Source organism: Zootoca vivipara, chromosome 1, assembly GCF_965207765.1.
Source record: "Zootoca vivipara chromosome 1, rZooViv2.hap1.1, whole genome shotgun sequence".
Classification (NCBI taxonomy): Eukaryota; Metazoa; Chordata; class Lepidosauria; order Squamata; family Lacertidae; genus Zootoca; species Zootoca vivipara.
In genome coordinates, this window is record NC_142582.1 from 12,073,506 (window position 1) to 12,090,048 (window position 16,543).

General features: G+C 43.3%; 1 protein-coding gene across 6 annotated transcripts in view; it reads left to right on the forward strand.

Annotated features, from left to right (window-relative positions):
- The window catches only part of RFTN2 (raftlin family member 2), a 36,621-nt gene that overhangs the window by 18,874 nt on the left and 1,204 nt on the right, over window positions 1-16,543 (forward strand). For all 6 annotated transcript variants that reach the window (XM_088651988.1, XM_060281549.2, XM_035136722.3 and 3 more), the window contains one exon: window positions 12,875-12,953. In XM_088651988.1, coding sequence (XP_088508114.1) covers window positions 12,875-12,953 — 79 coding nt within the window. The remainder of the gene's footprint in view (window positions 1-12,874; window positions 12,954-16,543) is intronic.

Sequence of the window (16,543 nt, forward strand, 5' to 3'; positions counted from 1 at the left end):
AAAGGGGGAGGTAGAGGAAGTCGGAAATATTACATAATTGGCCAACTCTTGCAGACAATAATATTTGAGTTATTGAGTGGTATGATTTATCGTGTGCTAATAATGAATGAGCACTGTTTCTGAGCCATGATGGGTATGATTTTGGAAATAAAGGGAGAAAATTAAGGGAATATTCGAGATATTGGTAGACCAAGGAATCTCTACCAAATGGTGGGATGCAGACGTGCATTATCAACAGCACATGCAGCCAGCCTCATAGAATTGTAGAGTTGAAGGGAAACCTGGGGTCATCCAGTCCAACCGCCTGCAATGCAGGAATCTCAACTAAAGCATCTTCAGATGTCTTCTAAAGATTGTATACAGTAGATACTTATCTCCTTGACATCTGATGGGAGGGCATTCCACAGGGTGGGTGCTGCTACCAAGATGGGCCCTCTGCCTGGCTCCCTGTAACTTTACTTCTCACAATGAGGGAGCCACCAGAAGGCCCCCGGAGCCGGATGTCAGTGTCCGGGCAGAACGATGGGGGTGGAGATGCTCTTTCAGGTATACTGGACCAAGGCTGTTTAGGGCTTTAAAGGTCAGCACCAACACTTTGAATTGTGCTCAGAAACTTACCAGGAGCCAATGTAGATCTTTCAGGACTGGTGTTATATGGTCCTGACAGCCACTCCCAGTCACCATTCTAGTTGCCGCATTCTGGATTAGTTGTCGTTTCCAGGTCACCTTCAAAGGTAGCCCCACGTAGAGCGGATTGCAATAGTCCAAGCGAGAGATAACCAGAGCGTGCACCACTCTGGAGAGACAGTATTCATATGAGCTGTTTTAATTGCTTTCAAACTGTTGTAACCCATCCTGGGACTTCATGGTGAAAGGCAGGCAAGAAATCAAAATAATAAACAACAGTAATAGCAACAATAACAGCTACTCTTAAATAGGAGGGCTCCAATCCAACAAAGTGTGCATATGGCCCAGGCATCCCCAACCTTCGGCCCTCCAGACGTTTTGGACTACAATTCCCATCATCCCTGACCACTAGTCTTGTTAGCTAGGGATCATGGGAGTTGTAGGCCAAAACATCTGAAGGGCCGCAGGTTGGGGGTGCCTGATATAGCCTTTTTTATTTTTTTAAGGCAAAACCTGTAGTAATATACTGTTTGACAGTAAAGGGGGCATGTTGGAAGACTAAATGGAGGCCTGCTCCTTTGCTGACCAGCAATTCCAATTGCTGTTTGTACAGCCCAGGGTGTTAGATCAGGTTGGCAAACCACGTACCCTGCACATGAATTCCTCATCTTGCTAGGGTTCTTAATCCAAAAGTCTGCTTCTGGCACACACATATGTGAGTTGGAGTGCTGGTGTATTGTCTGGCAAAACCATTACATGATTTATATTTAAAACCTCAGTGTTATATCCTTCAACTGATAAATGATTTCCACTGGTATCAATTCTGCAGAGTAAACATAGCAACAACTTTATTAAAAACAAGCAAACAGAGGAAATGCCACATTAATTGGTATTTGTCTGATGGGTTTTATGCTGTTTTTCACATGGCGGATTTCCTTAAGAATGCAAATCACATGTCTGATTACAGAACAGCATATTCTGTAGTCTACCGTTCTCTTTCCCTCCCCCCCACCCCCCGCCACCGACTTTGAACTCTTAACATCAGAACTCCTGTTGAATCTTAATAACTTTTAGTATCCCAACGTCTTGTACATTGCAGTGCTGAATGTAAGAACAGAGCTGCTGTTTTCCCCCCAAATCAGCTGGCGCAGTGCTCTGTGCAGAGAAATCAGGGAATACCTGGCTAAAAGAATAAATAAAAATGGGAAATTATGAGTTGGTTCCTAAGACACACAAGCAGAGTTCTACTCACATAACAGACCTTTAATGCTACGTCCTTGGAGCCCTCTGGTGACTTTGAAAATCAACTCGTGAGGCTCAGGGTATCAAAGATGGAACCAGGGGGACTGCATCTTTCTTGAACAGGTGCCTTACTCAAGGTAACCTTTGGATCCAGCCATATGCATAAGCTTCTCAGTGCAACTAACTAGAGTAAAAGGAGTCACACACTTAAGAATAAATAAAACAGTGAAAGAAGCACTCATTAGCTTCCCTCTGAAGCTTTCATTTTCACACTCTTATTCTACCAATTAACAGGGTTTTTTTGCAGACGGCCAAGCCATCCCACCAAGCGTTGATGCAATTGCACTGCTTTGAAAAGGTGTGACTCTCCAGTAACTTAGCAGTCTAAGAGCAACAAACTAAAGGCACCTTATGTTCATGGACTACAGTCCACTTACAGCTTCTTCCTTTTTTTTTTTTTGGTGAAGCAAATGAGAGCAGAATGAGCTCCCCTGTCTTGTGGCAGTCAATAGAAGACTTTTGGGTCTGGCTGAGATGTTTCTAGGCTTTTCATTATTCTCGTTGCTGGCTAGATAGACATATAGACTATCTGCTGCTGTTATTTTTAACTTGTTTTTATTTAGGGTTGTGTCCATTGGTGCCCTTCCACAACCAAGTTCTTCCGTTCACAGTCTTTGTGATTATTACCGTTCCTTCCTTCCTCCTGCCACAGCCCACAACCATCCCAGAACCGTAAAACTGTAGATTTGGAAGGGACCCTGAGGGTCATCTAGTCGAACCCCCTGCAATGCAGGAATATGCAGCTGTCCCATACAGGGATTGAACCAGCAACCTTGGCATTATCAACACCACATTCTACTCCACTGAGCTACCCATTCCCAGAAAACCTGAAGCACATTTTCAGGGAACTGTACAGGGGAGGAAAATTGGCAAAAAGCCCCTCTCCTCCTCTTGCAGGGTCTTCCTCTGGATCAAAAGTCTTCCCATGAAAAGAAGAGCACCAGCAAATTCAACCCCAAGAATGGTGCAATATGCCCTCATTAAAAATAATTAAATGTCTAATCCCATATATACAAAAACCAAAATTAATTCATTTCTAATTCCTTCTTTCTCTATAAAATATAATGAAATAGGAAGCACATCCCTCTGGCCATGACTGCAGCTCCCTTTATTTCCTTTCCCAGGATACTGCATGAGAAGCCTGTTATGCCGTCAACAAACTTGTAACAGCTATCAGCTTCAACAAATGAACTAAATATACCCTTCAAAGCAGCCAAATAAAAGGAAAAAACACAACTGTTAGGAAGGCAAAAAGCAGTATGCTATCTCCTTGTCAGCCTAAGTTATGCATTCTTTGGCAAAGGCGTAAAAGAGAAAGCCGGGGGGGGGGGCGGGGGACTGAGATTTAACTAATAAAAGAAACTCGCTTTTAATGCACTTTCCCTCCCTCATTGAAATTCAGTAGAAATTCCTCCATCACTCAACTCAGTTGTGAATTAAAGTAAGCCCCTGGACATTGTCGTGTTCAGCATTTTAATAAGCCCAGACATCACACGTTAAATTTGCTTCCAGTCTAAGTAGCACTCGCCTGCTTCCTTGTTAAAACCAAAGTTTTGCCGTAGTCAAACTATTTTAATTATTCCATGCCTTTGTTCAGTAGGGTGCACAGCAAAGGAAATGCCTTGTTGCCAGACAAATTCCTGGGATCAGAATCCTGCACATTTTTTACCCATCTGGAAGGCTTGCATCTAATATGATGTTTCTTCCTTCTCCCCCTCTCTCACCTCCCTAGTCTTTCCCAGTGGAATCTTTGGAGTTATTTCAATAGCCTGAACACTGGTTCCTTAGGCACATACTTGTATGTGGTGGTACTCAGTGCCAAGTGACATGTTTCACAGAAGATGCGTGTATCAGCCTTCCAGTGTATACACATGTCTCTGTATACGCTGTTTTTAATTAAAAGTAGCAGGGCTGCAAATTTGATTGGAAGAGTTGGCCGCTGGCCGCTCCCCAAAAAAACTCCCAAACAGCTTTTTAATTGCTCCTCTTGCCTGACCAGAGGCATCACCCATTAACTCAGCAGGGCAGTGGAACAATATGTAGGAAGCTCAAAAGTAATAACCAGCAATAGCAAAGGGAAATGGAAATGAGTTAAAGTGAGTGGAAATGAGGGAGAAGAGACAGGTTCAGATTGTTAGAGGGGATAGGAGGCCCTATAACTGTGCTGCATGAAACTTTCTTAATAAAATAAACCGGTTATATTTGGAGCCTTCCAGAAAGCCTGTTTTCTGAGGATTCGTTCAGATTTACCTAATGGTCAGGGGTGCTATCGGGTTGGGGGGCTGAGGCCCCCCGATAATTTTCAAAGAAGGGTTCAAGTTTTGCCGTGACCGGGTGCACAATTGCACTTGGTGGTGGTTATGTCTTCCTCTTAGCCTTGTGGAAGTGGATGTGGCAGACCAATGTCTTGCCTTGGCAGTGGACTGATCGGTGATAAAAATGATGACGATAAAAATAACAAAGGAAGATTGCACAGTGTATCTTAGTTTTCTTAGCGGAGGGGAAGTCAGCACAAACACTTCCAACCATAATCCAGTCATCTTTTTGTGACAAGGCTCTGTGCCTTGGAACAGCTGTGATTTTCATGCAGAAATTCAGCAGTTCTGTCTCCACGTCAGGAAGAGTTGCACCTGTTGGATTTCATCAAGCAGCTGTTAAAGGCACAGAACATTTGTCAAGGGGGGTGGGGAATGGTAGCCACTCCGTACATAACGGACCAGAGCCTTGTCTGGATTGTCCCTGTCCAACAAACACAGCTTCCCCCATAAAAAGATGGTGATCCAGCATTTGATCTAATGTGAAATACAGTGCTACCTCGGGTTAAGAACTTAATTCGTTCCAGAGGTCCATTCGTAACCTGAAACGGTTCTTAATCTGAGGTGCGCTGTCGCTAATGGGGCCTCCTGCTGCCGCTGCGCCACTGGCGTGCGATTTCCATTCTTATCCTGGGGCAAAGTTCAAAACTGGAGCAACCACTTCCTGGTTAGCGGAGTTCGTAACCCGAAGCGTCTGTAACCCGAGGTACCACTGTATTTTAAAGAAATAGATTTTGCCCCTTACCAGATTCAGGAAATAGAAAATTGTTTTCAATACTTCTAGATCAGGCTTCCTCAAGCTCAGCCCTCCAGATGTTTTGAGACTACAATCCCCATCATCCCTGACCACTGGTCCTGCTAGCTAGGGATCATGGGACTTGTAGGTCAAAAACATCTGGAGGGCCGAGGTTTAGGAAGCCTGATCTAGATAGTTCACTGAGAACAAGATTTCTCTTTCAGTTTTAGCTAACTTTAGTTTCATCAAGGCTTTGATGCAACTGAATTTAGTTGTGACATGATTCAGTTCCTTTGAAATCAGCAGTCCAAGTTAATTGTGACTGAATTAAATCCTATTGCTTTCAGTGATGCTACAGTTGTGTACCTACCTATCTGGGAAGTAAGAGTTGTTCAACAGTGGAAAACGATCTCCCTCAGGAGGTGGTGGACTCTCATTCCTTGGAGGTTTTTAAGCAGAGGTTGGATAGCCATCTGTCATGGATGCCTTCGATGGAATTCCTTCATTGCAGGGTTTGGACTAGATGACCCCTGGGGTCACTTCCAACTCTATGGGTCTATGAATTACTGCATTCGTGAATACCTCCCCCCCCCCCAAAAAAAAACCTCCAGCTTTGATCCAAATTGAGAAAAAGAATAACCTAGCTGCATTTCAAGTTTAGTAATGTGCACACAGCCAGTGAGTGTTGCCAAGATTGTAATCAAAATGGGGCCATTGTGAAATAACAGAAGTATCAGTATGGTTGGGGGAATCCCAAAATTTGCAGAAGCACAAAAATATCTTCACACACACACACACACAAGATCAGACTGGCGTAAGGGAGCTGACAACAGCACAATGAGTAACAGTGGAATGTAGACTCAACTGGAAAAGAGAAATGGAAAGAGCATGGGATGCCCAGCTTAGAGAGACTAGCTGCCTAGAGCCCTGAACAGGAGCACATTTTATATGTGGATCCTTTTGGATGAAAGGGCAGCGTAGAAATCAGTTAATTAACTGAATATTGAGACAAGGCGGTTCTTTGTTTACTAGTCTTTTTGCTTTTGTCTGTAAATGCAACTGTCTCGTTAAAACCAAGCAGGAAAATGCACAGACAGTACATTTGAAATCTACATTTGCAGGCAAATTCTCGATGGAGGCTGCAATGTCGTAGGAGATGCTTTCACACCAAGGGGAAAGCCTATAAATGACTGGCCACAAGCCAGAACAAAAGTTGATATGTTTATGAAGCCCTGTTGGTTTCAGTGAGATTCATGGCCGTTGTCTACTGTCATTACTATCAAGTTTGTTAATACTGCTGATGGGATTGTGAAATCACAGGAGTGATTTTATGACCTGTTCTTGCGTTCTACTTCTGCTGGCCTCTTTCTTCTTTATGAAATGCTTTGCTTCTTCTAACATCCTGACACCTCTTTCTTATCTAAGCCTCAAATAATCTAACAGCGTAATCTCAACATGGTCTACTGAGAAGTCCTATTATATTGTAATTTTATGTTGCAAACTGCCCCAATATCTATGGGTATAGGGCTGTATACTACTACTAATTATTATTATTAATTATAATTAATAATAATAACAATTAATATTTATTTTTTATTATTATTATTATTATTATTTTCAGTAGGGCTTATTCCCAGAAAGTGAGGAAGTAAGTACAGTACTCTTGAATTCAGTGGTATTTATTAGTGCATTTGTTCCGTTTATATCCCACCATTTTCCTCCAAGAAGCTAAAGGCTGGTTCTCTCCTTTTTCAGTTAATTCCCACAGGAACCCTGTGAGGTAGTTTATTAGTCTGAGAGGCAGTGACTGGCCTAAGGTCGCTCAAGAACATTCTGGTCTCCCAGATCTTAGTCATATTCTAACCACTACGCAACACTGCCTATCTGTCTACTTCTGATTATAAATGCTTAAGATTGCATTGTTAGTCTGATTCTTCGACTCTGCATCCTTTTTCTTTGACTGCTTCCCCCCCCCCCCCCAATTCCTTTCCATAAGAAGTTCAACTTCCGTGGCTCACTTTTAGAGACTTAACCCCCATTTTTCTCTGTGTATTCTCTTGCTGCTATTTTTATTACGTTCACTTGCTTTCCATTCTGAGTATTGTGACCCTTTGGTCTCCCCCTCCCCCATCCCAACCAGCTCTTTCCCTCTTCCTCTTCAACCGCCACCCTTCCCCCGCTTTCCTTTGCATTTCCTTGACTGCTGGTCTGTAGGCAAGGCCACAGCTTCCTTAATCACTAATACAGAAGCTAGTTTTCCTGTAGGAATCCAATAAAAAAATATTGTTCTGTATCATCAAAGATGCTAAATTTATACCTGCAGAGGATATAGGCATTTGAAGATTGCTTGACTTAACCCAGCCAACGCTTAACATTTTGGCTTGATTTCAGAGTCTTCCTTTCTCGATGAAATGAATTGAACTTTGAAGTGATTGACTTGACCTGGCTGTGTACACATTAATGTTTACTCCAGCTCAAGCGCACTCCCACCGCTGGCGTTTGAAGCCAAGTATGCATGTCATTAGCCACTATCCCTAGGTTTCCTGCAGCTTCTCGGAAAAAATACTCCTGTTTGATGTGCTTCCCTTCAAACCAGCTTCCATCTGATTAGAAAACGGAAGCCATGGTTGAGCTGAGGTGTGTACATTGCAAGCAGTTGTTGCACATGCTCAGATGACCGCTTCCGTGAATTGGAATTTGGTGCAGGGAAACAAATCAGGTAATGGGCATAAAGTGAAGGCATTGCCGCCCCTGCTCAGGTGTCTTGAAATGCAACAGGGGGGAAATGGCCTTGCTGCGTTTTAAGCCGCAAATTCGTACGCAGCCTGGGTCTTTGCAAGGACTGAGTTTAGTATCATAATGGCACATTATGCATCAGGCGGCGTAGCTAGCCGCTTGGGCTCCTGGGCAGCGTGGAGCTTGCAGGCACCCAAGCCCAGGCATCACTCCCAGGAGAGACGCGTGGCTCAGGCACACTGCAGGCCCCGCGGTAAGTGCCGCCACCCACGGTGTGGCACCCAGTGCTTCCCCCCCAGCTACGCCTCTGTTATGCATTTATATGAGTTGCAAGAATGGGGTGGGTCAAATTCTTTCCCTCCTTTCCAGTCCCTAAAGGGGAAAGGTAATAGGGTTCACAGCAGCCGGGGCTTTCGTTTCATTCCACTTTTAGTTTGCATAACCGCCTTTCTGTATTACTCTACACAAGGCGGTTTACAAGCTGAAGAAACAACAGATATCACACACCTTATAACAATCGGATCCATATATTTTGTTTTTATATTCTGGAAGCTGCCCAGAGTGTCTGGGGAAAACCCAGCCAGATGGGCGAGGTATAAATAATAAGATTATTATTTAAATTATTATTATCCAATGCAAAACATACGGTAAGTTTAAAATAAACAACTTACATCAAATAAAGTAATATTCAATAATCCGTTAGTGCGCAGTGAAATGAAGTATCAGCAAACAATAATTAAACAGAAGTTCACTCTTAACAATTACAACCAATGATTACAAAACTATAATCAATAATCTAGGCTGTGTAGGAATAGAGGAAGCTGCTTTATACTGAGTCAGACCATTTGTCCATCTACTCCAGTATTGTCTACACAGACTGGCAGCAGCAATTTCCCAGGGTTTCAGGTAGGGGACATTGCCTGGAGTTGCCAAGTATTGAACCTGAGACCTGCCTCCAAAACACCTTCTCTGCTCCAAGCTGTGGCCCTTCCCCTGAAGGAGCGTCTCCACCCCCACCGTTCAGCCTGGACACTGAGGTCCAGCTCTGAGGGCCTTCTGGCGGTTCCCTCCCTGCAAGAAGTGAGGTTACAGGGAACCAGGCAGAGGGCTTTCTCAGTACTGGCGCCCGCCCTTGGAACGCCCTCCCATCAGATAATAAGGAAATAAACAACTATTGACTTTTAGAAGACACCTAAAGGCAGCCCTGTTTAGGGAAGCTTTTAATGTTTGATGTTTTATCATGTTTTTAATATTCTGTTGGGAGCCGGCCAGAGTGGCTGGGGAAACCCAGCCAGATGGGCGGAGTATAAGTAATAAATTATTATTATATTATTATATGTAGGAACTCTATGCAAAAGGCACATCAGCGTGTAGGTATTTCCATTAACACTTTACTAATCCCGCCTCTCCTCTCTCTTTGACATGCTGCTAGAGAGTGAACCACCAAAGGGTAAGCTGAATTGTGCAGTATGCAAATTTCCACAAAGACCTTCCTGTGTTTCTTGTCCTTTGGGGGTCAATTCAGCTTCAGTGAAGCCAGGCCTGGAAGGGGTGCTTCGAGCTAGAATCTTTAAATATGGTGGACTGGACTGTCTTGCTTTGCGTATATTGTTGGGGAACCAGAAGCAACATGATCTTGGTCACAGCAATTCGCAACGTGCTCTGCCCATTTCTGTATTCAAATAGAAGTGCTGAAACTGCTTTTGTGAAAAGCATCTGGCTTAGAGGTGGAGAACTTGTGGTCTTCCAAATGCTTTTTTTGGTACTATTTTTATTAATATTTAATTAAGAGAATTTCATTTATAAAAAGATAAAGTGGGGGCGGGGGGGGGGGGAGAAAGAAGGAAAAGAATGAGAGAGAATGAAAAAAAGAAAGAAAAAATCCTGTTACATTCTGCGTCTATAAACTGCCCATTCATATGTTCCCAATGTGGTCAAGACATTGTTAAAGGGGAATCATATCTCTGTTCTTCCCATTCATCAGTATCAGTCTCTTGGCCACCATTAGTGCACATAGAATCCATTTTTGCTGTCCTGTTGTCAGTTTCCATATAGTAGGTATATAGTAGGAAAGGTCTGTATTATTTTGGGACCATATGTGAAGGTTTACATCAGAGGCTGAATAACAAGGGAGAAATAAAAATAAAAAAATCCTTCCAGCAGCACCTTAGAGACCAACTAAGTTTGTCATAGGTATGAGCTTTCGTGTGCATGCACACTTCTTCAGATACACCACGAAATGCACACGAAAGCTCATACCTATGACAAACTTAGTTGGTCTCTAAGGTGCTGCTGGAAGGATTTTTTATTTTTATTTTGACTGCGTCAGACCAACACGGCTACCTACCTGTAACAAGGGAGAAATTATTAAAAGCAAATGGCAGTAGTCATTAGCAGGAAGCTCTGGAATCTGAGGCATGGAGAGTCTGAAAAGTCAGTATAATTAGCCATAATTGGAATGTTTCCTTTAATTGGAATTGTATAATTAATTTGGATTTGTAGTATAAAGTGTGATTGGGAATAATTTCAATGTGATTTTATGTTGTTTAATTGGAAAATCTAATAAAATTTATTTAAAATATATATATAGTAGGTATATAGTTCTGAAAACCTCTGAAAATCTTTAAAAATTCCTGAAGTGTCTTGCTTATATAGTCCAGCATTTTCTCCTAAAACCTAATAAGTGTGGGACACAGTAAAAGCATATGTTTTGAAGAAGCATTATCCATATTACATCTCCAGCAAAGAGCTACATAGTCCTTTCTTATACAGACGTAAGGGAGTCCAATAGATCCTAAAGAGTATTTTCTGTAGTAGAAGTCCTAGTTGAAGATCTATCGATACGTCAAATATCAAAGGCAAATGTGGTCCTCCACACATTATGGAACTACGGTTCACAGCAGCCGTAGCCAAAATAGACAGTGATCCAGGACGGTGGGAGTCATAGCCATTTACCACATTGTGTTCTGTGTGCTGTGGTGTTCTAGTTAATTCTACAGGATTTGTGATAGTTCTGTGGGCAGGCTAAATGACTTAAGAGTCCTCAACTCCAGATGTTTGATGGAATGACATGTAACATCGGCTTCCTTAGCAAATTCCAAACTTATGAACTGGGTGACATCCAACTAAAGTTGAAAATTAAAAATAATAATAGCAGCTGTGACTCGGGGGATAGCATATGGCCAAGCTGAGCACACACCCAGGCAATTCTGAGAATGTCCCTTTCTCAGAAGCTGCTCTCCACAGCATTCCCAAATTGCTGTTTCCAGGACCCTGAGTTCAAGACAGAGTACTGAATTATATCTAGCCCAGAACGCTAGCAGAAGGCAGCTCAAGGACTCCTGCTAGCACAGGTGGGTTCCCCCACCCTGCTCCTTAGGCTTGGTCAATATATCCATATATCGCCCAGGACTGGCATTAGGGGCAGACCACGATGGCTGCTCCTGAGTCCTTCTGCTACCAGTTCCCTGAGCCTCGCCAGTCTCCCTTGCCTTCCGCCGCCCTGGGATGGGTGAGGGGAGGTGCCAACGGGCCACTTGCTCCCCTCCCTGCCCGTGCCAAAGCAGCGGATGAGGCAGGCCTACAAACAAGAGGGTTGGCACCCCTGCCTCATCCGCCGATGCTTGGACACAGGCTCCTTTCTGACATCGTGATATACCGCCATATCGCTGTATTTAGCTGGCGGAATATTACGTTGGAAAACAGTTATTGCCCAGCCCTACCCCCCATGCATTCATGCCTGCCCCAAACCTTCTCTGGGGGGGGGGGGTCAGGAGAGACCCCGGGACAGTGCACAGGGTGAAGGAGGGGAGTTTTTCCATCTGGGGAAAGCATAAATGCTTGCACTGATGGGACCATCAGAAGAATGTGGCATTGAGTTCCCCTTACGGTTTGGAAATTTCATGTGATCTTTTCCCACAGGCAAAATATTTTCAGGGCATGAACATGCTGTCCGCCAAAGTTTAAAAAGCTGTTGAACACCCCCCCCCCCAAATGTGCAGCCCTTTGAGACAAAATTCAGCTTGTATCTAGGTGGTCGGTGGATATACCAGTGGGGCATGCAGCCAATTTTCCTCTTTTTTTATTTTGAAAAAAGCTGGCTAACCGTAGCCATTGTGTCAGTAAGTTTCTGCTTAGATTAGTAAGAAGAAGAAGAGCTTCAGTGGTGAGCAAGGACGGTCCGGGAGCCTCCTCTCCTTGCTTGACATCTGGCAGGAAAAATATCTTATCCCTGGAGAAAACTAAGGCGTGAAGGAGACAGGTGGCCTGGAACAAAGGGGAGAATAAAAGCAGCTTTAAAACAACAACATAACCTTGCATGTAAAAATTGGTAATGATAGCACTGTCCAGTGTGACTAAAATGAGAGGGGCTGTGTTCTTGTGTGTGGACTGTGGAAGCCAGGGGTTGGGGAACTTTGCAGCCTCCAGATGTTGCTAAAATGCAACGCCCATCAGCGCCAGCAAGCATGGCCATCAGCCAGGGATGATGGGAGCTGTAGTTCAGCAACATCTGGAGGACCAGAGGTTCCCCACAGCTGGAATAAATCGATAATGTGGGTGGGCGTGAGATGTGGCACAAACTGATCCTGTTAGTCTCTGACATTTCAGTGAAAGTGGTGGAAAGGTGGGGGAACCAGTTGCCAGAACGATTTAGCATCATTCTTTAAGGAAGCGTTCAGTAGTAAGGACCAGGAAATATATTCAAACTGCCTTTTCTTCATTGCTGACAGCGCTTTATAGACTCTTTTAAATTCAAGATAGGCTGGAGGTAACTGACTTTCCTATACACACTTTCCTATACTCTCTGCAAGAGTCCCTAAGATCTTTTTTCTTTCCATGACAATCATGGTCGAACCAGTCACACCCTGTGGAATTAATGGTTTTGTCACTTGAATTTACGTTCGTTGAGACTACATCCTTTAGGAGTTCAGTAAGATTATCATGTGCCTCAATAGAAGCTTCTGCAGATTGACCGTTTATAATTTCTGATCTTAAAAGAATTGCTGGTTCCGAATTTAGTCTGGTGTTAACTGCAGTAGACTACAAACGGAGACCGTTTTGTTCTTCGCTTCGTAGGGATGTCTGTCTCACGGCTTTGCACCTGCAATTAATTAATTAATAACCAAACGTTCTAAAAGCAGCTTCTTTCATTTTTCAGTGAGGGAAATTTGGCCACAAAGCAAGTTGTTTTCCTCCAGAGGCCTGTTATGTGGAGCCCAGCTGCTCAGACGCCTGAGGTAAGAACGATGATCTGAGTAGGTATGAGCGAACAGAGAGATGCAGGAGTGGCGCAACGGCTGTTAAAATTAGCCGGTGTTGTTTGCATGCGTCCTCTGTGCTTCATGACAGAACAAGAGGAGTTTAAAGCCTCAGCCAGAGTTGTTGGCTCAGAGGATTTTGCCCAACTTTTCTCCTGTTCTCTTCTTTAAATTTGCTTCTTCACAAATAGGCTAAGATAACACTGTGTAGACTTTAATAATAATAATAATAATAATAATAATAATAATAATAATAATAATAATAATACAACCACTAGCTTTCCCCCCACACTTAGATTCTTTGTTGAATTTTCTGCAAAACCATTTGGCATTCCCCTGCAATCCAGGGCAAGCATACAAATTACGCCTGGGGCTGTGTCTGGGAAAGAAAGAACTTCATTATAACCCCAGCAGCAGCAACAGAGGTTTCCTTTCCCCCACCCCACTCCACAATAAGGAGCACATTGTGTGGGGTTATGCAATGACTAGGATGAGCTGCGCGACAGACTATTATCCATTTCCTCACGGGTTGGGGGAAAAAGACATTAAAAGGGCTCAGAATAGTTTGTGCAGTTGCTGACCTCAGATGATCCTTCGTCCAGCTGGGTAATTTCCCTGCGAGGAGTATCTGTGCAAAAACCACACTGGCTATTTTGATGTTGCCTGAGCAGGGTGGGGTAGCAGCAGCCCCACGGCCTGCAGTTGCTCTCTCCATAGTCACCGTGGCCCGATCACTGGGTTATTATTAACATTTTCCTTTATGGGGCATCCTTACAAGAGGCCTTCCTTCCTGTATTTCTGCTAGATGGCATACTGAGTTTGCGTTTCTTGGTCTAAAAGAGTGTTTCCCAAACTTAGGGCTCCAGCTGCTTTTTGGACTACAACTCCCATCATCCCTAGCTAGGAGTTGTAGTCCAAAAACAGCTGGTGACTACTGCAGCCTGTGTTTTGTTAGCCCCAAAATGGAAAACTAGCGAGGTCCCAACTAAAGAAGAATAGCAACTTAAACTGGTGGAATATGCGCAGCTTGCAGACCTAACATAGAATAAGAGGACAAGAAGAACATACATTTAAAGAAGATTGGAAAACGTTTATTAAATATATTTGGGGGGGGGGAATTGTGCACACTTGAAAACGTTGGCAGCGTTAAGATATATTCAACCGTGTATGCAAGTTTTGATGGATGTAATAATGGGATACTGAATGGTTTTGTTTATGTAAAATATGCACAGATTTATGATATGCAAAATGAACCGTGGAAGGGGAGTCATGCTGGCGACCCAAGTTTGGGAAACCCTGCTCTAAGCTAAAAAGTCCCAAGCGCTGTGGCCTTTCTTCGTAGGGGAGTTTCCCCATCCCTTCGATCATTTGTGTTGCCCTTTTCTGAACCCTTCCCCAACTCTTTGATATCCTTTTGGAGGCGAGGGAACCAGAACCGCGCAGAGTACTCCAAATGCGGCCACACCATAGCTTTGTATAACAGCATTATGATATCGGCAGTTTTATTTTTGATTCCTTTCCTAACAATCCCCAGCATGAAATGTACCTTTTGCCGCAGCTGCTGCACACCGCCTCAGATCAAAACATTCAGAGATGGCTGCACATTATTCCTGTCCCAGAATCAGAAACATGCACACAGCAACTGTCCAGTGCATCCAGTTCTCAGTCCATGCATGCACAAAAGCCTATTTCCATGGGCACATGTGTTGCTCTCACTGATTCAGGGGGAATGGCATGCACAATAGAAAACATCCCCTATTCCTCAGTTTGTTCAAGACAAATCCTGGATGGGCCCAGAAAAATGTTAGGAACACTTACACTGCAATCCAGTGCATATCTACTCACAAGTACTAATTAATTCAGTGGGGCTTACTCCCAGTATATAGGACTGCAGCCTTAGGTCCTATTGAAATCAGTGGGATTTAAGTCATCATGACTTTTTGAATTCCTTTCAATGATATCTACAGGCGACCAAGTTGCGTTGGACCTAAGCTAGCATAAACTTTTCTTTTAACAGTAAGTGCCAACTTTTTTATTTGAAAAAATGATATTCAAGAAAAACTGTCCTTTTAAGGAGCTCCAGAAAGACACATTCATTAACATTATCCATTATCTTCTAAGCTATTAAACCTACAGTGCAATGCAAGTTTACCCAGCAGTAAGTCCCAGTGGGGTGTGCTCCCAGGTCAGTGTGCTAATACAATTGCCTTAACAACTTTCTGTGCATAACATCCTTAGAGACTTAAGATTAAAATGTGAGGCATCAAGCACAAACCGTCCCCTACAATTAAGAAATTTATTATTCCTACTTTTATTTATTTTTTTAAAAAAACCTAAAGCAAAATAACTAGATTACAGTAATGTAACATTTATTTAAAATTATCTTCAGTGAATTGGCAGCCCTCTCTCTCCCCATTTTCTTCCTTCGCTGCTTTTTTATAATGAGGAAAACAGCAGAAGGGAAGAAATGTGATCAGGGGGAGCAGCTCTGTTTAAAAACCTCCGCTCTGGCTAAACCGCTACTGCATTACCTGACAAAGTAATATTAAGTTCTGGGAGATTTCCTTCCAGAGATGTAATAAGTTAAGCAGCAGAGGAAGCATTTAAGAACTCCCATAGCTTTTTACTTTAATGTGCCCTGTTTTGCCCAGGAAGGACATCAGCTGGCTGCCCCACTCTGGCAAGTACCTCCCACATACTAGTCCAGGAGTCTGAGGTTTTCAGTTACAACGAAATCAAAGAGAGGGTACAGAATGGCAACCTTATGCCTCAGTATCTCAAAGGCTGCAAAGGTCAAACAACTGCTGATCCCCCACCCCCAGGGCTATTTGACACAGAATATTTAAACCGATGGGCACAGACAGCCCTCCTCTTCTGTGCTTCAAAGATTCACCCGTCCCTTTTGATTCAGATCCTTTAGAAGCATTTTTCAAATCGCAATCCCCTACAGCTAACAGCTGCCATTACATTGCTAAAGTTGCCCATGTTGTGTCGCCTTATAAATGATGCTGTTTAATAAATTATAGGCGCTTTGATGTTACAAAGGGGAGGCTCCAAGCTTACAGGGCCACCCTAACCATGTCTACTCAGAAGTCCCACTGAATACAAGGAAACATATTCCCAAGTAAATGGGGTTAAGGACTGCAGCCTTTGTGAATAGGCTCATCGAAATCAATGGGACTCGTCGGTTTCAATGGGTCTTCTCGAGGTGTTTTTAGACTTTGTAGATGACATGGAGTTCAGAGGGAAAGGGGAAGAGGACAAATCTTACTCCTCGAATTGCCCACCCAGTACTAAACAGAGGCTACAGGAAACCAATTTTCCAGTGGGTAGAGTAATGCTTTAAACACACACGCCATGCTCCTGAGGCTCCTATACCATTCAAGTATTGGCTATGAAGTATTGATTTAGATTCCTAATGCAGACCCAAGTCGTATCTCTGAGAGCTTTCTTTTATGTTCTGCTTGGTTAAGAATACCTTTGGAGAATGATTCTAAATAATCCTCTAGGTCAAAATCAAAAGGGGCCTCTCCGGCATCACAAAAATATGCTTTTGTGCCCCAGCTACA